A 27,631-nucleotide genomic window follows, 5' to 3' on the forward strand; every position below is an offset into this window, starting at 1 on the left:
ATTGTCTTTGGTGGAGTGGGGTCAAGAAATGGGGTGATGGGTAGGTCCTGTTCTATTCCTAGTCCCCATTGGGCCAAAAACCTGAACCACTGTGGACTTCTTTGCCATTTCCAGGGCCATCTGATTCTATGTTCCCCTGTAGGTGGATCTTGTGGCAGGGACAATAAAAGGTTACCTTGTGCCTCTTCCCACAGCAGAGAACATCCTTCCTGCATGCTGTCAACTTATCTTCTAAGGGTGACATCAGGTCCTTGAGGGAGTAGAGTATAGGCACTGGACTGATTGGAATGTACCTGTTCATTTAATATCCTATCAACAGGCAGCTTGTCCAAAAGGCCAGTGAATGGATTTCTTGTCCCATTTGTTTCAACAGTCCATTCATGTGTTCCGTCAGTCCAGCTGCAGTGGGATTGTATGGAAATACAATTTCCATCCATTGGATGGAAATGCCAATGGATGTCTGAGTGTTGGCCCACTCTTGCACTTCATGTCCTGTAAAGTGGGAGCTTTGGTCACCGTCAATGTCAGTGGTACCTCATAGGGAGCATCCAACCCTCATAGGGAGCATCCAACTGTTCTAGACTGAGGATGGTAGCCTTTTGGTTAGCACGCTTACTGGGGCAGGCTTGCAGGAGTTCTGAATGAGTGTCAGTACACATCAAAGTATAACAGCAACCATCAGAGAGGGGCAGGGGACCGAGGTAGTCAGTCTGCCATCTTTGAATATGGTGCTACTCCCTTGTTATCTGTCCAGTGTCACTTGACAGAGGTTGTGGCTGTTCCTGGGCATAGGTTGAGCATTGTTAGCTGATGGTTCCAATGTCTTTGTAACACTACAGTAAGCCCCAGTTATTAGCAGTGGCCCACAAGGTCTGTGTCCTGTGTCCCACCTTCTTGTGTAGCCAGGTGGTAACATCTTCTGTTGGCATATCTTCTAGGAGGCAGCCATGGGCCAGCTCATTATCTTGTTAAATATCAGGTGGGGTGCATGCTGTGTGTGCATCTACATGGTAAATAGTGATGTTCATACCTCATAATTGCTGGAGTATGTCCTTCCACGTTTTGCCCCAGAGTGGGGGTTCCTCTACCATCCAGTCCTGTGCCTTCCATTGGAGAAGCTACATGGTCAATTCTTTGTAGACTGTCCAGCTATCTGTGCATATAATAGTGGGGGTAGGTTCATGGAGCAGCACCACCCATGCTGCTTATAGTTTGGCCCATTGACTACTATGTCTAGTACAAGAGTCTATCCAGATACTTTCATTTGAGAGTGGGATGGCAGTAGCCATCCAGGTGCAGAGTTTGCTCCTTGCTGAGCCATTAACATACCAGGCATGCTCAGGGATTGGTCTTTCTCCTTCCAGCACAAAGGATGGCAGCCATGGTGGCTAGGCTATGTCAGTTAATGGCTGTGACATAAGTTATGGGGCCAAGAATGGAGTGCAGCTCCACACGAAGGGGGCTGTGTGTCAAGGTACTACATTGTTGCAAGTAGGCATGCCATTCAGCTAGTTTGGGTCTAGGCACTGCCTGATTTGGGCTTTTGGAATGTATCCTTTAGCTATCCTGCTATAGGATACTGGGTGTGAACAGTTACTGGGATCCCTTTAGTTATGTTTTCTACTTGCCGTCAGGCATGGTAAATAGCACACAGCTATTGTTCTAAAATGCTATATTGGGTCTCAGCTCCTTTTTAAAATTGTGACCAGAAACTAATAGCACATGTTTGTGCCCTTGCTGTTGCCACAAGCTCTATCCAAACCCTCTGGGTAACTGGCAACATCCAGTACATATGGCTGTCCCTGTATGAGAATACTGAAGGTTTGGATCTATTTAATAGCCATCTTGGCTTGTTCAGATGCTTGCCTTGTCTTTTTGCACTAGTCCCATTGGGCTTCTTTTTAAACCAGTCTATAAAGGGGCAGAAGCAGTTGAGCCAGGCAGGGGATAAACTGATGCTAAAACCCTAAGAGACCTGTGAAAGTTTGCAACTGCTTTGGGATGGTGGGACATGGGTGTGCCTGTATTTTATCAATAACTGCTGCAGAAACAACTTTTGTCTTATCCGTTAAGCCAGGGCCCTGTATTTTGTTTTTGTTGACTGCTCATCCTTGACTTGTTAGGTGAGAAGGCAAGTCTGGTGCAGTGGACTGCAAAGTAGAAAAAGACTGAGAAGTTAACATTAGATCATCAATGTAATGAGACAGACAGACTGCCTCTGACTTACCCAATGACTTAGGTCACTGGCCGCCAAGCCGTGGCAAATCATGGGGCTATATAAATACCCCTGTGGTAGGATGATGAATGTCTGTTCTCCTTCCCAGCTGAAAGTGAATTGTTCTTGGCTTTCTGGGGCTATGGGAATACCTAAAAAGGTGTTAGCCAGGTCTAACATATGTACCTAAAACTTCCCCAATTCACATCAAGTGACATGATGCTGGGCACAGTTGCACGATGAGGGGGTACCACCTTGTTTAGTTCTCTATAATCCACAGTCATTTTCCACGTTCCATTTGGTTTCTTCACAGGCCAGACGAGACTATTATATAGACCGTGAGTTGGTCATATAATGCCCACATTGGCTAATTCCTTAATTGTGCCTGTGATGTCTTCATAGCCTCCCGAGAGATGATATTGTTTAATTGCCATCACCCTTTGTGGGACAAGTAGTATTACAGCTGTCCATTTTGCATCTCCTCTTATTTGTTTGACCAAGTGTACCCTCACTTTGAATTCCCTTGCAGTAGTTGTCCTGAGAGGACATCCATTCCTAGAATATATTTGGGTATTGGGGTTATATACACTGTATGGGGCTTTGGTGGGAGTTATCCTGTCTGCAATTACTGCAGTCTGCTTCATTTGGATGGTACCACCCCCCACCCATCGATGGCAGAGATGGGCCCTTGAAAGTAGTTGTTTCCATAAAGGAGAGTAAATTTGGCACTGGTTTCAACCAGAGCCAAAACACTTTGTTTCTATTAGACCAGTATATGGTGAGTTCTACACGTGACCAACATGTGGCTCCGGTCCCCAGACAACCAGGTGACAGTAGCTTGAACCAGCAGCCCATGTCCTTTGCCTCTTCCCTAGTTCATAGAGAAAGCATCCATCATCCTCCCTCTGAGGGTGCCCTTTGTAAGTTGCTGTTCAGGTTTTAATTTCTGCCAGAGCCCAACAAGGGCTGCATTGGATTATTTGCTTTCTCAAGGGGGAGGGGGTCCCAGCTGCAGTGAGGTCTTATTACATCTGGCAGCAGGTAACATGCGTTGCCCTCTTCTTTGTTTCCTTCTCCTGTGAGTCCCTTTCCTTCATTCCTGCCTTTCTGATACCTCTTTTTCTGACCTTTTCTGTTTCCCCCAGATCTGTGGTAGCCCGCTCACCCCGTGATACAGGCTGCCCCATTAGGGGGTCAAGATGGACACAAGTGCCCCCTACCAATGATCGGGGCCAGACTGTACCACCATATCTTTAGTATCTGTGGCAAACAGTTCCTTATCGAGACCTCTGTACTGTTCAGCGTAGACAGCTCTCGTAGGATATGCTGGAGCTCTTCCATAGTCTGCCATTTTAAAGGGGAGATCAGCACACCCGCCCTTGTTAGGCCAAGCTAATTTACAGCCCCATACCACCTAGGAGAGTAAAGGGGTCATGTGACCTTCATTGATGGTGCCGTGGGGATGCTACCTTAAAGCAGGGTGTGTTGTAATGAACACCATCTTGGACATTCCTGACCAAAAGCAAACTGCCTTCAGTGCCCATGTCGCATATACTGAGCAACCATAGCACCATGGATTCCCTTGGTTTATGTCTGAATTTACCCCCCAGTTCTACCAGCTCAGCAGACTGAGCCAAGAGAATGGGAATTTTTATGGGCTCAGTCCAATTAGTCTTTTCCTCAGTAGAACTCTTAGTTGGGTCCCACAACTTGGGATCCCAGGCTGGCTTGGAGATAGCCGCAGGAACTCATTTGCCAGGGCAGTTTACCACCCCTTCAGTTGGGCCATTCTGTGTGCCAGAGTTTTTAATTTAACACCTTGTTTCCTCAAGCTGATTATCGAGGTCTCTGCAGTGTCGTTTATGTTAATCTAGCAATCCTCTCTAAATGCAGTTTCTCCTGTAGGTGGCATACTTTCTTCAAGACAGCTACATGGACAGGAGGGGTCACCCAACTATGGCAGCTGGGCATCCATCTTTTTCTTAGTCAAATTTATCTTGGTCAAAATTTCCTCTAGACCTTTTGGTATTTTCAGGGGCATCCCTATACTCATGTGGTGGGCTTATCCATCAAGGATAGTGGCTATAGGGCCCCACATAGATGTGGATGGCCAACCTCGGATTTCCCCTGCAGATTTCCCTGTTCCCTTTCCCACATGTTGGTGCTCATGTTTTTGTTGTTGTTGTTGTTTGTTTGTTTGTTTTTTGTTTTTTTGCTTCCTGGATGGCTCACCACTTGTGTGGTCATACTCCAACAGACTCTAAGCCAAGGGTGGATGAATGTCCTGTGAGGCCAGAGAAATGACCTGGAGACAGCCAGTGGGACATAGGTTTATTGGGGGAACTTACTATAGGGAGTCCTGAAGTATCAGCCTAGACACAAAGCATCTGTTGCAGGGATCTACATGCAGCAAACTTTTATACTGTAGCAACTAGCCTAGCAACCCTCTGTAGCCCATCCCCTCCCTGCATGGCCAGTGTTCGGAGGAGCTCAAGGCCTGTCATCCAGACACTGTTACAAAGGAGATGCTTCTGGTCGGCCATTCCCCAGCGCCTCTGACCGTGGACGCTGAATACTTTCTTCTATACATTCTGCTTGATGGGAATATAGAGTGAGGAGGATAGGATCTCTATAGTCTCAAGATAGTGATTATCGGGAGCATTTAGGGTGTGTTTGTACAAACAAGCCTTCCAGCACTTAACCATACACATAAGAATGGGTGCTGGGCTGCTTTGACTTTGTAGTCAAAGGAAGTAACATTTGAGTCAGGGCAGCTGTGCAGAAATCTCCACAGTGTAGTGATGCCCCAGATACTCTACCATGGGAATAGGCTTGGTGTATGAAGGCACCAAGGAAAAGAAGTTTGGATTTCTTTCAAAGGTAGTGGAAATCAAGGGCAGAAGTGTAAGTGATATGACTTAACATTTAGAAAGATTTCTCTAGAAACCATGTGGAGAATGGACAGTAGGTGTACAAAAGTAGAAGCTGACATCTACATTTGTAGACTTGGTCGATTTCAGAGGGTATATTTTGGAAACAGGTGCTGGCAGAGAGATGGGATATGAAGAAAAGGGAGGAGTCAAGGGTAATGACTCCAAGATCTTTGGCCTAAACAGTTGGGTACTACTGATTGTGGGAAAGCAAATTCTTGGGAAAGAAATGTAAGATCTGTTTTGGACATTTTGAACATGAAATCACTGTTACACAGCCAGTGGCTATGTTGAGTAGGCATTTAGATGAGTGTGTATCATGGTGAGAGATTAGGTGTGGGACATTGTTTGGAAAGTCATCCGTTTATAGATTAAATTTAAAATCACCAACTGGATGAGATTACATGGTGCAGAGGAGAAGAGGGTTGACAGGAGTGGATAACATTTAGAGGTCAGGTAGAGGAGTGGAAAGGGGGGAGAATCCAAAGGAGACAGAAAAAAATGACTAAGGAGTTAAGAGGAAAGCCAGAAGACGGAGGACAGGAAGCCTCGAGAAGAAAAAGGGAGTCAGCAAATATTGCTGAGAAGTGGAATTAAGGTAAGGACAGAAAGGATTTAGATAACACAGAGGATGCTAATAACTTTTTAGAGTCTTTTCTTTGGAGTTTCAGGGAGCAAATGATGGAGAAGTGGTAAGAGGGTGAGCAAATGGAGAGAATATATAGACAGTCCAAGAGGAGAATATTTGTCATGGGAAAAGCAAAATATGGATAATAGCTGGAGGGAGTTGTGTGCTCAAAAGAGGTGTCGCCCTACCCCACGCAATAGGTGATGCTAAGGTGAGTTTATTTAGTAAAGGAAGTGATTTAGGAGAGAGGTAGAAATGGATGGTGATGTGGAGAAGGAGGTAAACCGGAAGGAAAGGAGAGTCTACTGTAGGAGAAGGAATGAGATCCAGTGAACAGGTTGCGGCAAGGATCCTTCTTTCATTCTAATAGGAAACAAGACAGAGCTGCTGTGTAATTTAAGACCAGGTATTTTTAGACCCATCAATTGTGACTCTTATCTTTTCTTAGAAAGAATTGGTGTGATTCAGTCTCTGTTAATGATGCGTATTCAAGGTTTGATGCTTCCTCCTGGAGTTAAGTGACATTCAGTTAGAATGTTTCAAGTAAGGGATTGAGAGGGCCTCTGAAGTAGGGTGGTGGTGGTAAGAACAAGGAAAAAGAATATCCAAGAGAGTTGTTTTCAAGTGAAAAATCAAGAGTATGTGGTGTTAATGGGATTTAGCAAACAGGAAAAATGGATGTAGGTTGATATCAGAGTTTCACAAATTGGAGACCACTAACCCCATTGACCAAAATGGAGGTGCTGTTGAAATAATCACCTTTATAGCCACTTTTTTATTTGCTAGTTCCTTCATAAGAAGGAATAGTCATTTTCTCTTTTGCATTTCTGTGTTTTTTGGAAATTTTACTTGGGCTTAATATAATAGGATGCTTCTTGAAGATGGTGTTCTTGAGGTAATTTTGAATATTTAAACATTTATTCATGTTTTCCATAATTTCCATAATTTGTTCCTCAGGGATGAATCAGCCAAAATAACAAAATCTTTAAGTTGTAAAGCCTCCATTTAGTCATTAGTCATAAATATACTGAGTTAATAAAAGCCTCCTTTTGTCTGAAATTATATACTGGTAAGTAACATTAACGTGAATGACTTTATCATTTTTTAAATTAATGGGTTCTCCCTTTTAATTTTTAGGTTCTTTTCTCATTTTCTGCTTACCTCAGAGAACATTAATTTGTCCACATGTCATTTACACAGAGTAAAACACATGCTATTTTGTTCCCTATAAAATACACATGGCAAAATTGACATCTAACAAAATAGTTTTTTTCTAGCATCTCTTTACCAGATTTTGTTTTATTATATTTTGTTAACCTGGGTACCAAAAATATTTATCTTGAGGCTAATCAATGATTGTGGCAGTCCATGTAAAGTAATCTTAACTTTCTAGACTACATGTCTCTTTTATGTTTTTAATCTACTAGAATGTTTCCTCGTGACATGTTGAACTCATGTCTCTGTTTTGTTTTTTTACAGGTTAATGTGTGAGACTGTGAGGTATGAAAGACATGAAGCAAATGAAGTTTTATACTAGTAGGTGTTTTCTTTCTCTTTGTACAGTGTACTGCAATAATGAAATAATTTCCTTAAAGTATCACAAAAGTATTGGTAATGGCTAAGTTATTAACTTATTTTTTGTAATTTAGAAGCATAAAACATTTCAACTATTACCTGTCCTAAAGTAAAAGTTTACAGTCCTTTGCTGCTAAGTTCCCATCTATACCTATATATCTCTCACTTGTGGTTCAGAGATATTATTTAATATTATGGAGTATTTTGACGTTTTTATCATTATGAAATAAGAAACAGTGTAGTCTTTCCAACAGAACAAAATACATGTTCCCACAACCACATCAAATGAGATTTAATGATAGCATAAATGTCATACTTTAGTTTATAACCTTTTCAGAAATAGGAAAATAAGCTGCCCACATCTCTTTGGGCTTAGTTTGTTTCTATAAATAATACTGATATTTCTTTCAAGATATGTAACATATTCCTTGAAAAAATTACAACAGTTTCTTTTTTAAGAATGTGATAAACATAGTAGGTAAATATATTGTATTAAGGACATATAAACTGGTTTACTGCACATATTATTTTATTAATAATGTTTGCCATGATTGGCTGTTGTTCTGTTGACTTTCTGTTTTTCAAAGTGCTATTAAATAAATAATTACTACTTTCCATGCTTATTATAGGGAATATTTATTGAAATAAATGAAATACAGCTTCTCCCCCTTAGGGAGGCTGTAATTATAATCTCTTGAAGGAGGTAGAAATAGAATAAAAGGAAAACAACAACAACAGAAAGTAACCAACCAGAAGAACTGAGAGTATAGATAGGTACTAGGGGCTGAAGAAGTACAAGGGAAGCCTTGAGGGGAATGGGAAGAGTCTCAGAGAAGTGGCCCTAGGTCTCAAAAGTGTATCTGGTGGTCTAGAGAGACTTTTTTGGCAGAGGGAACAGTAAGTATGGGGACACAGAGAGGGGAAGGGACCTGGTCTGATGTTCTGAATACCTGTGGCAAGTTCAGGGCCACTGACATCTGGGTGTGCGTCAGGATGACAAATTGAGAGTCAGGCTACAGTCATATTTGCTTGTGAATGTGTTGTTAAAAATACCAGTTGTGATTCTTTAGGCAATTGGAAATGAGTTTTTTCCCTTCTAAATAACATTTTATTGTGGAAAATTGCAAATGTTCACAATATTAGAGACAGTAATATAATGGACCCCCTGTACGCATCATCCAGCATTGTTAATTGATGGCCAATTATGTTTCATCTCTTACTCCCCCCTCCCACCTCTAACTGGATTATTTTTAAGTAAAATCCAGACATAACAATTCTTCTGTATCAGTTTTGATATGTATCTTTATCTTTAAGAGATAAAGACTTAAACAAAAACCCTAACCACAATATTATCTTTGAACCTTAAAAAAATAATTCCTTAATATTATGAAAATATTCAAAATCTCTTTGTCTCAAAAAAATCTTTTCTTTACAGTTTATTGGTTGATATTTTTCTTAAATCTCTTTTAATCTATAGCCAGGTGGCTAGTTTGCAAGCAGCAAAATGATGTGTCCAAATGCCTCCCCATCCTTCCCCTCAAAGATGATACCTGTGTCTCTCTGAAAATACAAAGGTGGAGTAGATTGCGTGGCTGGGCAGGGAGAGTAGTGAGGAGACAATTGAAGTAATCTGAGGAGGGTAGTGCTTGAACTGAGGCTAACTGAAGGAATGGGGGGAGTCAGGGATGGGGTTTAGAAGAAGATACAGGTGATCTGATCTATCTAGGGTGATTCTTAGGTTGTAACTTAGGAAACTATGACATCTAGAGGCTGTTTAACAGGATTTGTAAATATCCAGTCTTGAGATTAAAAGAATGTACATCAAATGTAGAAGAATAGTAAGTAATCAGGATATATTTGTTAATATTTATTCTTGAAGAAATTAAGGTACAAATATTTTAGAATATTTGTTTCTTTTAGGAGCAGTTAGAAGCTATCAGTGGAGAATAAGGTGTACAAATGTCAGGGTTGAAAATCTCTGAGGACTATTGTTAACATTTATTGAAGCAATCTAGTGGCACTAAGTGTCAACCTTCTATTCCTTTGCCCTCCCCCCTTAAAACACAGTTTTGGTAGTATTGATGATGAGATCATAGCAAACATTTAACAAGGACTTCCTATCTCCCACATAGTCTAATAAGTGCTTTACATGCATTAATTTCCTTATTCCTTATAGTTTGCCTCGTGGGGTCGATGTTGTCATCACCCTAGTTTTACACATGAAGGAACTGAGGCTTTTAGGGGCTAAGGAACTTGCCAAGGTTTCATTGTTGAAAGTGCGATCTGGATTTGAGCCTAGACATTGTGATTTTGTCACCTTAGCTGTTATCACTCACCAGCTTTTTCCGGCCGTTTTCATGCCATCGTAAGAAATGGTGCCATAAAAATACCATTGCTTGTGTGCAAGTCAGTATAAACACATCATCCCTCCCTGCTGCTGGCTTGCCTGGGGTGGTGAAACCCACCATCAGTTCTGCCTTCATTATCCTGAGTCCCTAGCAATGATTACTTACTATTTATTTAAATTGAAGGTAGGTTACAGTGTCTTTAAATATACCTGAGTTTTTTTTTTTTTTAAGTCAGGTTAGACAGTGAATGTGAGTTATGCTGATAATGCAAAGCCATGTCTTATAAGTAATCCTAAATTGATTGCATTTAGGCTAGAGTTTATATATAAAGTTGTAGCAGTTTGTCATTTTTGACTAGTTAGAATTAGGTGACAGTGTTAGTAAGCAATGAAAAGTCTGTGGATATTCAGGAGATCATGATTTCCTAAGACCAAAAATTCAGAGACTAATTGTAGATCACTTAATCAGATCCCTAGTATTTGGCCAATCTTGTGATGAAGGGTAATTGGAACGTTTTCTTCTGTGATCCTTGAATAGACATGTTGCTGCTTTTACCAATTCGTGTAAATGCAGTTTTGAAAATTAAAGAACACTTGTATTTGTGATACATATAAGTCTGAGATAACTTAATAATGCTATTCCTCTTTTGGGGACCTGTTGTTATTAACTCATGAGGGAAAGGACTTGTCTGTTCTTGTTCTCCCTTGAGCTTTAAGAATGTAGTGTAGCCAGAATATCAAAGACTTGTAGACTTTGGTTTTATGACCAAGTGATGAATATTTTCTTTTCCTTATTATGTTTGTGTGCTGGTAACTTCTAAGTCTATGGTTTTAATAATTTCACCAGGTAAATATAATACTCTTTTGATCTTAACTCTGTACCTCATTTTTCTCATCTATAAAATGGGAACAATATCGTACCTATTCTTTAGTGTTGGTGTGAGGACAGTATCAGTATTATGTGTAAAGTATGTAGAGCATTGCATACGTAGTAAGTGCATAAAAATGTTAGCAGCTTCTCAGGGAGTCTGCTTGAGATTCTCTCCTGCTCCTCTCCCCCTAAAATAAATAAAGAAATCTTAAAAAATGTTAGCTGCTCCTGTCTTTGTCATCATCAGTGTTTTGATAATTTACATTTTGGTCTCCCAATTTTTTAGCTGCTTTAGACTTTTGTTAGGAAGGCATTATGGTAGTGATGTCTAACTCCTGTGGTGTTATTGTTTTAGCATAAACCAGCATTTGTTTTATGCTGCTTTATGCTAAATGCTGCTTTAAAATGCATCAAGATTGGGGGAGAGTTGTGCTTCTGATGAAATAGAACTTTAAAAAACTTAGAATTGACCATTTAGATTCTAGTATTTTTCTGTACTAGATAGATAAAATTAGTTGAACTTTATACAGAGGATGAGAATAGCCGGTGATTTCTGCCTGCCTTTTCGTTTGTTATCTACTATATGCTAGGTATTTTGCTCACTTGGGAATCAGAGTTGGATAATATAAATTCCTAACCTGACGGACTTTAATTTAGAGATATTTTACTTAAAGAATTTAATTCAAGAAATGAGATAATATGTCCTTTCAGCTTTAGTTTTTCTTTAGTGGCCAACCACCCTCACCATTTCAATTTAATTTATAGATACATTTGAAGTGCTAAAAACCTTTGGATCAGAAATTCAACCATTATATACGTTTTTTAAAAGTGTAAGCACACACCCCACACCCACAGTATAATATGTGTAACTCTATTTCCACATGTATGTTTGCCTGAATGCTTTGGTTTCCAAGAGTTTTCATAGCATTTTGTGAAGGGGTTTCTCTCTCCTTATTGCAGGAGAGGAAATTGTTCCTCCAAAAAAAAAAGCTTCACTGAGGCCTATTGAATCTCTTCAAGCATTTTGATTTAAATCTCTAAATGTGCAATGTGCAATTTAGAACTTTAAGCCTCAGCTCGGCCCTTATTGCTTATAGCAGTCTCTTCATTTGTTGACATGGTTTCCTGTTTTCACAGCAGCTATCCTGAATTGTCACTTCTCTGCAAGGCCAGCAAGCCACCGCTGTCCCCTTTGTGCCCTCCCACGCCTCCTCCAGGGACTTGGCTTCAGGCTGTAGTTCTCAGATACCCAATTTGTCTGTGGCTGCAGGTGCCTCCTGTCTCACCCATCCCTCCAGGGGGAAGGGGTGTCCGTTTTCCTGCACAGGGTGGTTATTCCTGCTCTCTCCTGTACTGCTGGCCTCCCCTCCTGCCCCCTTCCTACAGACTCCCAAGTGTGCCAGTCTTTGCCATCCGTTAGAATGGTCTCCTTGACTCTTTGGCCCATATCCAATTATTGTACTGCTTTTTCCTTCCTGATGTGGCCAAGCATTTATTTTATTTTACATTACACATCTACTACCTAGGTTGCTTTAGCGCCCCCTTAAAAAAAAAAAAGAAAAAAGAAAAAAAAGAAAATACTTCAAATCTCCTTTCTTTCCTAGCGAGATGTAATCACAATTTTTAAGTATCCTTCTTGTCCATGTTTCCATAATTTTGCTATACTTGTATGTGTATATAAAGAAAATGGTGAAACCTAAGATTTTCACTTACATGAAGGAATGATATTTTTAAAGAATTAACCTGTGCATAGAATTGTAGTACAGGGATATTTGGCCACCAAGTTTGGCATGTTGTGAGGTACTCATGTGCCCTACGTAAGTATGAAAAATCAAATACACACACGTGCGTGTGTGTGTGTGTGTATATAATACCAACATATGGACATACTTAGAAATATTGTTTTATGTACATATGGTAATACTTTAGGGCTTCTTAGCAATATCGATATTTTAATATTGACTAGTAGTCTTCCAATGAAAATGTTTTATTTTTGTGGTGAATGGAAGATTAAATAACTTTCAAAACTGTATTTAGTTTGAAACTGTCAGGGCAAGGACTGGGGTTTACATTTGCCATTTCTAGTACAGAAATTTGCATTAATCTGTTCTCTTATTTTTTTGAATTTATTTCAAAGGAAGATACACTGTTTTATAGCTCTCTCTGTCAAATAAATAAAACCTTTAAAAAAAAAAAAGACCATTATGGTCTCATTTTGTAATAAAAGAGCTGACTGCATGTTAGGTATCAGATTCTTTGTATCAATTTTCTGTCAAACTCCTTAGTGCATAAAGACCTCTGAACTCGCAAATATAGAGAGCTATTTAAGGAAATATATAGTTGGTAAATAAGACTTACTGCTTTCTGATAAGTACGGGTTAGTGGTGCTGTAAATTGTTGGGCAGTATTATCACAGTTACTCCAGACCCTTGTTTAGTGGGTTGGGCAGATCTGGCTTTGGATTTGACTCAGTTTCTGGATGTCTACAATTCTCTTTAATTTCTGAGCACCAGTTTTTTCTTCATGAGGAACGGGTTTGTTGTGAAAACGAAATTGCAGTGCATAATTCTAAAAGACATGGCTTTATAAATTAATTTTATGACCCATTGGTAGTTTTCAAAACTGTTAATTTTTCAGATTTGGCTGGTCTTTTAAATCTGATAAATTGTTTCGTAAGCCCTCCAATATATCCCTCTACCCTCAATATAGCTGAATGACTGATTGATATATTGTAATAAATATGTAATCTGCATTGACATTTTTTCTTTCTTGTCAAAAAAAAGTGTTTTTAATAACTTCATGGCTCCCAAGGCATCACTCCTTCATTTCATTTTTTAAATGAATTTTATGTTTAAGAATGACTCCATTTATGAACCTACAGTATTTTTGGCTTTACTAGTTCTTCAGTAAGTTTATATGGTTCATTTTGCTGGTTATGTAAATTACAATAAAAAAATGTATGCCTACTATATTCCCTTTATTTTCAAAATACAATTTTTTTCTTTTTCCCTTTTCTTAAAGATTTTATTTATTTATTTGACAGAGATAGAGAGCACAAGTAGGCAGAGTGGCAGGCAGAGGGAGAGGGAGAGCAGACTCCCTGCTGAGCAAGGAGCCTGATGTGGGACTCGATCCCAGGACCCTGGGATCATGACCTGAGCCGAAGGTGGACGCTTAACGGACTGAGCCACCCAGGCGCCCCTAAAATACAATTTTTTTTCAAAATAAAGCTGAAATAGCCTTAATATTTTCATCAGTTTTCAGTTCTTCTGATGCTATTTACTTTCCTTTTCCATGGTTCCAAGTCTCTGCAATTGAGTTGCTATTGAGTAGAGAATAAGGATTTTCTGAAAAACTTAAATGGTGCTTTTTTTCCCCTCAAAGTTTTTATTTGTAAAAGTGAAATAACTTCCTTACAATTTAGAACTTTTAGGAAATAGAATTAAAAAGTTACCCTCTATTTTTTAAATGTGTTTTTATAAGTATGGGAATTCATATATTTATATATAATTAAATATTATGAAGTATATAATTTTATGATAAAGTATTCTCTGTAGGTTAGAAATACAAATGCCAAACACCTGTAACTCTTGGTACATCTCTTTCTAAAATATATTTTATATTTTATGCCTTAGTAAAATGATGTGGGTTCACTTTTCTTTTGACCTAATATTGTTAGGGTTACTTACGTTGCTGTGTTGCATTAATTTATCTGGTGAGCTTACTTTGTGCCACTGACCATATAAGAATAAATAATACACATTTTGCTTTTCAGCTTATAGCTTACAGCCCCGTCAGAGGAGCAAAAACCAAAAACAACTAATGATTAAACTTTTTGGTAAATCCAGTAACAAAAATGATGTGATGTATTTGAAAAAGATTACAATTATTGTGTATCTGAAAGCCATCTGCATATTGGAAGGTGGCCATTGTTTGAACTTCTTTTTTTAAGCTATGGAACACTTTGTTCATAGGAAATCCTATTTAGCTCAATAGCAGCAGCTATTACGGTCAGAGGAGGGTTGGACAGTGTGCAGTCCCAGGGGGCTCGCAAGTGCATATTGAAAACCTCTGATGCGAACTGACTGCCTGACTTCTGTAAAAGAACAGAGAACAATTTGCTGTAAATACGTAAAGTTATTTTCATGTTGGTTTTTGGCATAATCTTATATTCGAGAGTACAAGTCTAAGCCCATCAGCAGTGTGATGACGGCATAGGTGAGCAGCAGTGAGGGCCTGAACTTCAGAGTGCTTCCATTGAGAGGCTTTTGCTGATGGCTCTGCAAGAGATTTGTAATTGCTATATTTTTGTTAAATCAGTGCTTTTAATTTCCTGGAGAGGGAGCTTAAGAGTACGATATCATTTTACAGCTAAAATTTCCTTTTTAAAAGTCATCTATGAAGCAGTGTTCCCCAAAATTTGATGTATGTACAGACCTCTTGGACATCTTGTTAAAATGCAGATTTAGTAAATCTGAGGTAGGGCCAGAGATTCTGCATTTCTAACAAGCTCCCAAGTGATGTCCATGCTGCTACCAGGGCACCACACTTAGAACAGTAAGGTCCAAAGGACATGTGATAAAGAAGTAGATAGGGGTTTATGAATTTTGGGTTTATAGCACTCCTTTCAGTTCTGAAGTATCATCCCGCTGGTTAAACAGAATAAAGTCTCCGTTTTAGTTTGACTAAAAGCAAAAAAAAGAGGCTTAGGGGTTGGGAGGCACAAAAAGAATGTGATGATAGGTTTGGGGGGGAAGGGGACACTTAGGAAGGTTTTCTGTTTTCTGGTTTTTGTCCTCTGGTTGGAAGGTGCTGCTCAGATAGTGGATACAGGAAAAGGAACAGGCGTTTTCCTAGTTTTGGGCACTAGGTGGCTGGCCCTCTGAGATTCTTTGCTAGTTGTCTCCACTTAGTTATTGGAATTTTTGTTAGTCTTCATTTTTTTTTTTCCCTTTCTGATGTTTTACCCTGGATGTGAGCCAGTCGCCCACATAAAGGTGATAATAATCCTGTCTCTGCGTCTCTCGGATGCCAGCAACTTTGTTGTTTGAATATGGTATAACATCCCTTCTAAAATATCCAAAAAATTGATGTTTGATGTTTGAGGACTTAGTTGTACCTAACCTCTCTGTGATTGCCATGTACCACCTCTTCCCTGAATGGTCTTCCTAACCACTATTTGTAGACACTTCCCCGATGCTTGAATGATTTTCATGTCTTTGCTTCTCTGTGTTCTAAAGCCCTTGCTAATGCTGCCCATAGAAAGCACCATAGAGGTGCTTCTACACTTCCCTGGATCACTTCTGACTTGTGCCAATGCCGTATTGCACCTGATCTGCTAAAGTGGGAGGGAGCCCTTCCTGTAGTGCTCATGCCCTCCTCATGCCTTATTTGTCAGGTCACCTGGGAAGGCACCAACTTCGGGTCCAGAACTGTTTGGATTTTGCAGGGGTACCATTCTTACCAATGTTGCAGTGTCTTATTTGTTGCCACCACCCCTCTCCCCGCTTAGATGTCTGTTTTGAGTTGAATATTAAGCTTAGCTAAGTATCCTTTGCTCACAGCCGCCTGCCCCATTCCTGCCACTCATGTTTTGTTACAAGTCGTTCTCGCTCCTCAGTTTTCCTTGCCTTCATTGCCATAAGCAGCCCTTTTGGTTGATTGGGTGCCACAAAACACCATTAAATTTTCATATCATATTAACAGCTGAATAAAGTAGCCTTTTCATGTTAGTTTTTTGCTCTCTAATAGCCATCTTTGCTGAGTTAGTCTTCTTTTGGTGCTGATGATTCTTTTAACTCCTTTGTTAACTTCAATTTGATCCCTTGTATTAGCTTCCTGCTTTATAAATAGGGAATGTGGAGCTGCACACACAGCTCTTTCACGTGGAGACATCGCCACCGTGTGGATTTACAGGATATTGCTAAGGAAGTTCTTTTAGCCTGGTTTCATTTTTCTGGTTACTAGTAAATTGAAACTTATATCTTTGACTTTCACTTTATTTTTTTTAAAGATTTTATTTACTTTAGAGAGAGCGAGGGAGAGAGAGAGAGTGGGGGGGGCAGGAATACAGGGGGAAGGAGAGGGACAAGCCAACTCCACGCTGAACGCAGAGCTCTGTTCCCTGCTCAGCCAGGTCTCATGACCCTGTGATCGTGACCTGAGTGGAAACCAAGAGTCTGATGCTTAACCGACTTCACTTTAATACCATATCTGAGTTGGTGTCTATTAAATTATTAATTCATTCATTAAGAATATAGCTGAGTGCCAATCAAGCATTGTGTAACGTTGTATATTGGGGGTGCTGGTGAGTTAGAGGAGTTTAAAAACTAATGGGGGAAGACTCCTAAAATAAATATTATGATACTGGCAACTGCTTAGTATAAGCATGTACAAAATGCTATGGAAACTCAGGAGGAAAGTGACTCACTATTTGAAAGCTACTAAAACACGTCTCAGAGGAAGTGGTAGTTAACCTGGAAATCAAAGGGGATGAGTAATGAGTTTACTAGATAAAAGGTACTGTTTAGAAGCTGGAACAGCAGGTTTGTTCAAAGGCCCTGAGGCATTGGTGGGAAAAAAGTGTAGTATGGCTGAACAGGGTGAAGTTTGCAGTATAGGATATTCAGGATTAGGAATAGAAAGTACAGTTGTAGGTTGGCCCTTTTAGAAAGGGTCATAAGAGAAGAAAAGAGATGAAGAGAACTGGTATTTTTTTGTGTACTTAGTATACAAGGCACTGCATATATACTGTTTTGTTAAATCCAAATAATGTCATGAAAAAGGTATCGATAGCCCCGTTTTACAGTGGAGGAACTAGAATGTCAGAATTTAACTTCACCAGGATCACATGGCTAGTAGGAAAGAACATATGTTCCAGAACCTTTGTGCTTTGCATAGCAATATATTGCTTCCCTTACATGCTATGCCAAGGGGTTTGGACTGTCCCTTGTGAGGGAACGGTGGGTTATGAGCAGAAGCATGCAATGATCTGATCTACCCGAGCAAATGATAACTGAAATGGTGCCCAGTTTCTACCTGGTACAGCACACGGTTCCTGTCTAAAAGGAGGTTCAGTGTAGTTGGAGGAAGATACCTAGATACCTCAGGACTAAGAATTCAATAGAGAAAAATATAAAATAGAATGAAATTAGATGGGGTAAATATTTTGGAATTTGGAAAACAATGAGTGAGAAGATTTTGTTAAAGAAATAGGGTTTGAACCATTTCTTTCAGGTACGATATGATTGAGAAGATGGAGAAAGGCAAACATCTTGGACAGATTGACAGAGGTGGAAAAGAAAGACAGGAAAGCAGCCTGTCAGCAGTGGTGGGTTTGTGATGAGGAGTAGAAGGAAATAAGGTGGGGAAAGAATGGCAGCAGATCACATGCTTGCCTCTTCCCCATTACTCCAGATCTGCACTTGCCGTTTCCGTTTAGCCTTGGTTCTTAAAGGGCAGCATTCATTTTTGATTACTTCAGAGTCTTTCTATCTAATTATACTGGGAGTGAAGAGATCATTTTGTAATTGTCTGTTTATATTTTGTTTTTGTTTTGTTTGGGTTTATTCATTTTCTCCCTGTTGATGAGATTAAAAAAATAGGCTTTCAGAGTATTTTATACATCTAGGTTTTTGTGGCTTTCATTTTGTGGATTGCAGAATGGGGCTGTATTGGCATCAAACAGTTGTCTGTTGTAGTTCTTAGTTCAGTCTAAAAATTTATAGGTCTTTTCTAAGTGTCCATTTTGGCTAATCAGAGAGACTTGCAACATACTACTTTGCTATATGTTCCTCTTTAATCTTTAGGTTTCTCTCTTCTACCCATTGCTGGTGGTGTTAAGACTTAGGTTATTTGGAGATGTTCAATCAGGTTTATTCTAAGATTCAACTTTTCCCCTTAGCTCATAATTTCAGCCTTTAGCTCATATTTTTAAAACATAAAACAATTATTTGAGGAAAAAATTAAAATAACACTGGTGAATACAACACCTGCAACGTATTGGCACAGACATTGATAAGAGTTGTACTTTTTTTTTCTTGCCATTTGTTGTTGGGGCTTAATATTGAGACAGTTTTTCTAAAGCTTTTTTGAAGTTGACAAGCCCCAGGCATAAGAATCACCTGGGATATTTGTTTGAAAGTCACTCTGATGGATCTCCCACCTAACGATCATGGACTGTGGGATCGGGTGGAATAGGCAGAGCCTGGGAGCATGCATTCTTCATTAATGTCCCAGGTGATTCATATGCATATGAAAGCCTGAGAACCACTGGACAAAAAAAATTCCCAGCGTTAGTCCCAGATAACTATTACTGTTATAGTCAATCTTCTGTTAGCTAACTTCGTTGCTAGTATGTCTGTAAGCGAGGTCCTGGATTCAATTTGCTTACCCTTTAAGTGTAGAAAAGTTTAATGCTGTTCCTGCTAAGTACTGTTCTTAGGACTTACTCATTTTTTCTTTTGAAAAAACATCATCACTTTGTATGTGCAAAAACGGTCTAAAACCTCTCGGAAAACGACAGCTGCACTGTGGGAAAGGAGTATTTGCAGACTTTGAAGGGAAGCGGGATGTACCCCATACTGAAACACTGCCTGCCTGAGGCATAATTGTAGATGATTTCTAACAAAGTCAGGAGAATTTTCTGGATGATTAAGACTAAGTAAAACAGATTTTATGGTGGCATCTCACAGCAAGGAATTTTTGGAACACAAACCCACATGAGTTCTGTGGGGGGATGGGTGGGAAGAGAAGGAGATGGGAGGGATTTTCTAGCTTACAGCTATTTCCAGAACACGTTAAAATAAGATTCACTGTTTTTGTTTTCTTGGTTCTAATGAGCTTACTTTTATAAAACCTGCATCTGTAAAAAAGAGACAACTCAGTAATAAAGAAATTGCAGTGATTATATTTGGCATGGTGTGTTGTGTAAATGCTTACCAAATTCAATAAATGTTTGTTAATTGAATGATCATCCTCTGCCAATTCCTACTCAAGCAAATATAGCTCTCATGTGAGTTAACCTTTGAATTTTTTGGAAAAGTTAGAGGAAACAGCCCATCTATTAGGAAAACAAAATTATAGTAAGTGGAAAAGTTTGGATGGATCAGTTTCTTGTCTTTATCTCCTTTGTTTTTTTCTAGAAGAATCAACCCTAATTATAGGGTAATGAATGGGCTTTCAGGGAGCCAGAATATTTGCTATTATAGTCCTTTATCCACTTTGGACATTGGTCGCCTTTCATTTCATGTGTGCTTTATGATCAGTGCCAGGAAAGCCGAGTTTACAAACCTTGCACTTACTTTATCCATAATAATTTGCCTTCAAAATGGACAGATACAGAATAACTAGAAAGCCAACGAATGTTTGTTATATTCTCTATGTCACAGTTAATCTAGACCATGGTACGTGATAAAAAGCTCTACAATAAATATTATTTGCATTTAATGAGCATTGTTCATTTAATCCTTACAGTCACTCTAATAACTTGCCCAAGGCCACATAGTTAATAAGCACTGATCTACCTTAACTTCCTGTTTTTCTAGATTTCATTTCTCTTGACCAACCTTTTGGTGATAAAGGGAGCATTGTAAGAGCAGATTACGTTTACATAATTCTTTTTTTTCTTTTTATTTCAGTGTTTTATTATTATTAAAAAAAATTTTAAGCTATGCTTGCATTTGGGAGAACACACTTTCACTTGACATAAATTAGAATTTAATGATAATTCTGTCACCTTATGCTAAGAAAGACAAAGTTTTTCCCTCAAAACTAGGTAAATGATTGTAGATTGCAAAAGCTAATGATTAAAATCTGGAGAGAAAAGGATATGAGTTATTTCTGAAGTATTGTACTTTGCATTTTCATTTGAGAAATCATTTAACTTTTATGGTTTCCTTGGAGCTAAACTCTATTTGACAGTGTTGTTCCTTTACATTTTCATGAGGCCTTGCCATCGAGGACTCAGTAGTTGTGATATTAGTTAAGACTGGACTGGGAGGAAACAATGGTCAACTGCTGATTTGTTTAGAAGCAGATAGCAAAATGAAAATGATTACATGATAGTGATTGGTGTTTTAAATAACTATTCAGAATCATAAATAGAATTTATTGTCCTTTAAAAACTTTTGGAATCTATTTACACCTCCCACTCCCCAAAAAGGAGAAAACTTGGCGGGGGGAATTGATGAAGACTCCCTTGCAACACACACGTGGTTCATTGTGATGTGGGACAAGTGTAGCATGCAGCTTCCTTGTTGTAACTCTTAACAGCAATGGGGTAGGCTCTGTACTCTTTCCACTGCGTCCACTGGCTAGAATATGAATATAGTGGTGAGATAGGAAGCTGCCACTTGAGACTATGACATGATTGTTATGGGTTGGGGATGACTAAGCCACACAATAGGAAGAGCCTGAGTTCGCGATACCATGGAACCATCCTATCAGCCTTGGGCCTTTGTTGTTAAGGCTGTTATTATGTGTGTGAGAGAGAAATGAACTCCCTCCTGGTTAAGCCATTACTATGTTTAGCTTTTTGTTTTGTTTTAATAGTAGCTGAGCCCGTATTTTAACTAATAAATTTGGTGGACTTGACTGGATAAAATAAAATAACTTAAACATGGCAAAAAGCACAAAGGATAAAGCAACAAACTGAGGAAAAAGGTATTCACAGCACGTGTTTTAAAAAAGGTTAATTTTTATAAAGTGTTTCTAGATTAGAAGAAGTACCACAACTTAATAGAACATTGGTTAAAAGTAGTAAACCGATTTCACAGAAAAAGATATGACTCATGGAAATAAGAAAAAAGATGCTCTTGTAATAATCAGAAAAAGAAATGAAAAAGATATACTAAGATCTCATTTTCATCAAGCAGATTGGCAAAAACCTAAAAGATTGGTAAAAAGTCTCAGTGGTAGAATTCCTTATGCCCCCCAGTGGCTTACCCGCCACCTACTCTGCCTCAGCCACGCCATACTCTCCCCCTTGCTAGGCCATGTCGGCCTTTGCACAAACACTGGATCCTCCCTGCCCTTTGCCTGGAATGCTGGTTCCCTAGGAACCCAGTTGGCTGTCAGCTCCTTTGCTCAAATGTGCTCTTCTCAGCGAGACTCGTCTTCCCCAGCCATTTGAAACTATAACACCCTGCCCCCTATTTTCCTTAACCTGTAGTAATTTCTTTCCCCAGAGCACTGATTTGTAATTTACCAATTTATTACTTTTCGTGTTTATTATCTGTATTGTCCCACCAGATTATAAACTCCATAAGGGAAGAGACTTGGTGGTGGTGGTGGTGGTGGTGTTCCCTGAAGTATCCTAAGGACCTAGAATAGCCCTCCTCATAAAATTGTGAAACATTTGTTAAACTAATATAACGAACTATATTATATATTAGTAAAGCTGTGTGAAAGTATATAGGCAAATAGGTTGCTGAGCACCTGCGGAGGAATTTGACATTTTTATCAAAAGACCCAACAGTTACACTTCTGGTTACCAGTCATAGTCAATAATGTATGCACAAGGTTACTCATTGCACTTTTATTTATTATTTTTAAATAATTGCAAATGATAAAAAACAACAAATGACTGTCACTGGGGCTGCTTAAAGCAAATATGGCACATCCACAAGAAAGTTGTACTCCCATAAAAAGATCTCTAAGAGCACAAAGGAAAGAACATTATAGAGTATGCTGTCTTTCCATAAAAAGAAAAAAAAGTGGAGGGAATAAGAATATGTGTCTATTTTTCTGTGCATGCACAAAAAGAAATCCTGAAAGAATATCCAACAAGTGTGGTAGAAAAATGTGGGAGCTTGGTAGACCTAGGAAAAGGTTGGGAAGACTGAGTTTCACTGTTTACCTCTTTATATTTTGTTTTATGAAGCAGGGGAAGTATTTTTAGTCAAAAAAATTAAAAAGCTAAAACTTGGGATGGTAGGTTCAATAGGTCTAAGGAACATTTAAAACATTTAAATATACTGATTAATATCTTCAACTTATTTTTGAGATAAAAGATAATTTAAAAAATGAAATGGTATTTTTATGTACTTGTTTTATGCTATTTCATTGTTCTTCATGGTTCTAAAAGGAACATGGGTACTATACTTTGTGCTGTGTGTGTTTTGATTTTGTTGTTGTTGTCTTAGATAATTATCTGATTTTATTATCTTTTTTTCCAGTCCTGATGATATTGGGACCTGCTGGTATATACTTCTCTCTGGTTCCGTGTTCATTAAGGAATCCATGTTTCTTCCAAGAAGCAGGTATTGTATAGATATTCTGTAATAGATTATCCATGAAGCTTAAAATCCTTTTGCAGAATTCTTCTTTTCCTGTTTCCTCTTCTGCTGACACAAAGCAGGGTAGTATCTTGGGGCGTCTGTCTTTAAGAAAGGACTATTTGATGCTTAAACACTATTCCAATCTCTTTAACCAAGGAAAAGAACAAAAAGATGGCTGGTGACATGTCCATTTGTTACAGGAATATACATTTCAGGCTAGTTTAGGGCAAATTTGTTCATCTCTGCCTCTGTAACAGGCAGTCTCATAAACATCTAAAGAGAAGCAAAGAAAGTTCATTGAGACCACATGGGACTGGAAATAGAAAGCCAGGGACTGTTGTTGACTTCTCTGCTTCTCAGGACCATATGGTCTCTCATCCTTGCATTTGTCGGTCGACTGGCTTCCACTTTCTAAGGCTATTAATGCCTTTCTTCCTCCGATTTTGATTCGTATGTGCTGACTGTTGATTTATGACCTTATGTCCCTAATGATGATGTCATTTGACTGTAGTGCCCATATCTTTTCTTTGGATTCTTCAGGCTACAATCTGATTGGCTGGGCTTGGGGCAGATGTGTAGTTAGTTCCAATCAGCTATGACCAAAGAAGGTTAGGACTTACCTGTTACACATGTGGCTGCCTATGTTTAAGTTCCCTGACTCAGCAGAGGGAACTCAGCCACTCTTACTAGTTATTTTTTACCCCAATTGTTTATTGTTCACAATTAAATATTTTTATTTTGACTAAAGTGTTTAAAATTTTAACTGATTTTAAGGGGCACCTGGGTGGCTCAGTCGGTTAAGCCTCCGACTCTCAATTTTGGCTCAGGTCATGATCAGGGTTGTGGGATGGAACCCCACATTGGGCTCCACACTGAGTGTGGAGCCTGCTTGGGATTCTCTCTCCGCCTCTCCCCTGCCCCCTCCCCTCCGCCTTGTGTGCCCATGCACACTCTCGCTCTCTCTTAAAAAAAAAAAAAAAAATAAATAAATATCTTTATTTAAATTTACTAAATAAATATTTAAATTGACAAAACTTATTAAAGCATAATGACTCCCACCCTTCTGTAACCTAACTCTCTCACAGAAATATTAAGGTATATTCTTGAGTAATTCTGAATGGGCCAGAGAGATGTTAAGAATCTATTTTAAAGATATGAACAAACTTTTATAAAATGTCAGTCAGTGAGACAGGAAGAGGTGATTTATACAGGCCTGGGTGTGCTACTAGAAGGCACCGGGATGGCCTCTGGAGGCCAGAATGTAGTGAAAGAGTGCCAGGGGCACATTGCATCTACTGAAAAACAAGCTCTGCTGCAATTCCCATGCCTCTTTTGCCCTTCTCCTTCTCCGAGATCAGATTGGCAGGCATTATTCTCTTTGGAAAATGGCCCCATGAGGGAGAGGGGCTCTATTGCCTGTTTGTCTGTTGTTCTTAGAGTAGCAATAGTTAGAGTAATGGTGATAGCATTGGTGGGGGCAGTAGTAGTAAGAGAAGTCGTAATCGTTGTAGTGGTAATAAAATGAGGATAGAAAAATAGCTAAGGCTTTGATAGTGCTTTCTATTTACCAGGTCACCATTTTATATGCTAAATATATGTGCATTTTATTTGCATATATATATGCACACACATATGTATTTAGCATATCTCTATATATGAAATCATTTAATATTGCAACTACCCTTTGAGGTAAGTATGCTTATCATCTTCATTTTATGGCTCAGGAAACTGGCAGGAGAGGATGGTGGGTGGTTGTACCTCCTAGAGTTGTGCCCAGGAAGCCTGGAGTGTCCCTATGAACCAGCTCCTGTAGTTCTAGGAATTCTGTTTCCCAGAGGAATGGTGAATTGAATAACAACACTCTTCTTCAAATACAGGACCTTCATTTTTGTCCCTTTTTGGAGACTCTAACTGTATTTCTGAACTTGGAAGAAGGTATAGGCAATTGATATTTAAACATTGTTATATTTTTAAAATTATATGTAATTTTAATGTAAAAAGTAATAATAATTACTATATCAATTAGCAAAGATAAAGAGAAGGAAAAAATCATTTATAATCTCCTATCCAGGAAATCATTCTGTAATATTCTAGTGGTTTCCTATCTAGTCTTACATGTATGCATTCCACATACTTAAGAGCATACTTAATAAACAATTTAATATCTTGTTTATTTCAGTTAAAGAATATGTGTACATATATATGTTGCCTTGTAATATTAAAAACTCTAAAAGGCTTACACTTTATGCATCTTAATGCCCGTTTAACTGTTCAGTTATTTGAACTTTCCATAGTTTAGTTAATAAATGTAAGGGTACATTTTTGATACTTTTTATTATAAATATTGCTTTAATGACTGTGATTTGAAATTTATGCATCTTAAAAGAGAACAGAGGTTAATGACTTCATTATATTGATGCAAGGTCTGTTGTGCAAACAGAATCTATAGACTGAGGTCCTAGAACAGTGAAGGAGCCTGTGATGATCTTTTTTGACTACCAGCCATAATTAGCTAGTCAAGTAACAGCTTGTTCTAACTTCTGGAAAGGGAACCTAATGTTCAGAAAACTGCTGTTCTAGAAGAAAGAGGACTTGCAGTTCGGACCTATTTTATGAACACATTGGACTCTATGTCTAATTATTTAAAAAGATGACATAAGTTACTCTTTCTCTGGCTGGATGTCAAATGCTTGCAAGCCAGTACTTTAATGGGATGAAGGAAGGAATGGTGTTTCAGTCTGAATGACAACTAGTACTATATATAGACTATTTCTTCACGTTGCACCTGTGACACTTGCTCTAAGTTGTTTGTTTCCTTTGGTGATGTTGCCTTAGGAATAGTACTGATAACTGTTTTAATAAGGAGTCTCTGCTGGTGCTATGCTAAAGGTTGACATTAGTGATTCATATATATTTCTTTCTCCAGAAAATGTTGAGGTTTGATTAGAGAATAGTATGGGTGGGGTAGTAGTAACAGTCTGATTTTATGAAACAACTAGTTCACAGATTATTCCTCACATTTACCGAATTTTTATCATGTTCGTCTGGAAATTGTTTATTGGTATATATAATAAGTAACCAGCTCATTCTCTTAAAAGTTTCAACTCATTTTGACAGCTAATTTACCCTGAACAGTTAGTTTTGAATCAAAGTACTTCGAAAAACTTTTTTATATTTTTAACTAATTCTCATGACATTGCTTTGACACCTGATATCATCAAGTGAGAAGGATGATATACATTGCAAAAGTTTGTCATTTGACTTCCAGATTTCATTTGCTTTATTGAATTCCTCAGTTGACATTTAGATCAGCATTTTATGGTTTTAAAAAAGAAATTTTGTTTTCTTTTTAGACAGATAAAGGTTCTTGCGGTTGCATACCTTTACTGTAATTGTTGAAACATGAATCTTTTTCTGTGATAAGTTACAGCATTTATGGAGTCTTTTAATTCCTTTGAGACTATCAGTGACCACTTACTCCCATTTCAAGCAATTTAAGTGGTATAAATGTTTTTATGACCTTTACTGTAAATCTATTAGAAACGTATCACCTTTTGAAACACTGGTATTTGTACACGTGGCTATAATGTCATTTATAATGTTGTTACATATAATGTTGCCCTAAGATAGGGCTAAATTCTCATTTGGAGTAAAATTTGTAGTCTTGAAGCAGTGTATGATTTATAGTAATGTTTTTCTGAAAGTCTTATTTAAAATAAATTCAGTTTCTTTGATCAGAAAGATAGTGAGCAAGGGTAATTTAGGAAAGCAGCAAGGGTTATTTTCATTTTCATTTAGGAAAATGTCAGAGGGGACATTTGTCACAGATGAATATAGAAACAGTGTAAACTGGATGTGTTTTCCAATCCTATAAGCAAAGCGGTGGTAGCCACTGAGTTGTGCAGGTGGTGTCCACGGTAATAGTAAGTTGATCTGTTAAGACAGTGACAGGCAAAGGGTGGTGAAATATTTTGAGGAAGTAATCCCCCCCCAATTTTTTCAAAGGCATCATTTGCAACAACAGTGAGGCTGGAAAGCAATGATGAAAATTGTCTTATATAAAGTTGCAGGTTTAGAAGTGGTTCTTTTTTTAATATACTTTCGATTATTCTACATAATGGGAGAAAGATATTAATAATGTTCATTGTCCTAATGTGATCTAAATCAGCATATTTATGGAACTTTAATAGAAATTGTTATATACTTGACATTTTCTCACTTTTAAAATTGTCCCATCCTATGAATGCTGAGACCTACTTTGTAGTAAAATCACAATTTAATAACTTGGGTTGATATGTATGTTGTGTTTTGGCTGCTGGCTTCTTTGAAAGGCTGAACATTTTAATGTAGATAATAAAGATAGCCTTAGACTGTGCCTCTGAACTTTCACTTGCTGTTTGGATTGTTAGAAAAGAAGACAGTTTACCTACATTAACTCGTAGTGTTGGAATATTTTTCTAGTAATTTATCAATCATTTTACATTTGTTTGCAAAAAACAGAATGCTAGATATTTAAACGTTGTTGTAAAACTCTCCTTTGGGTTTACATTGATCACAATCCTGGGAAAAAAAACGACTTTATTAAAATGTTGGACATAATTTTCTCAATAGAATCAATTTTATCATAGAAGCCTCCAAGGAAGGGCCTTTTAATAGAAATGATCATAGATACCATATTTAAGCATAAGTACTATTTTTATTGCTTTGATAGTTAAAAACTTCCTATATTTTTTTACATACAGAGCAATTAGTAAACAAATCTCTTCACTTTGTATCAGGGGCTGTAA

The 27,631-nt window shown here is 38.3% G+C and overlaps 1 protein-coding gene across 12 annotated transcripts in view; it reads left to right on the forward strand.

Moving 5' to 3' along the window:
• The window catches only part of RAPGEF2 (Rap guanine nucleotide exchange factor 2), a 233,008-nt gene that overhangs the window by 73,387 nt on the left and 131,990 nt on the right, over window positions 1-27,631 (forward strand). For all 12 annotated transcript variants that reach the window (XM_073892442.1, XM_073892436.1, XM_073892439.1 and 9 more), the window contains exons 3-4: window positions 7,253-7,309; window positions 22,743-22,826. In XM_073892442.1, coding sequence (XP_073748543.1) covers window positions 7,253-7,309; window positions 22,743-22,826 — 141 coding nt within the window. The remainder of the gene's footprint in view (window positions 1-7,252; window positions 7,310-22,742; window positions 22,827-27,631) is intronic.

Source organism: Callorhinus ursinus, unplaced genomic scaffold, assembly GCF_003265705.2.
Source record: "Callorhinus ursinus isolate GAN/ISIS: 27379988/994484 unplaced genomic scaffold, GSC_fseal_2.0 scaffold4, whole genome shotgun sequence".
In the NCBI taxonomy this organism is placed as follows: domain Eukaryota; kingdom Metazoa; phylum Chordata; class Mammalia; order Carnivora; family Otariidae; genus Callorhinus; species Callorhinus ursinus.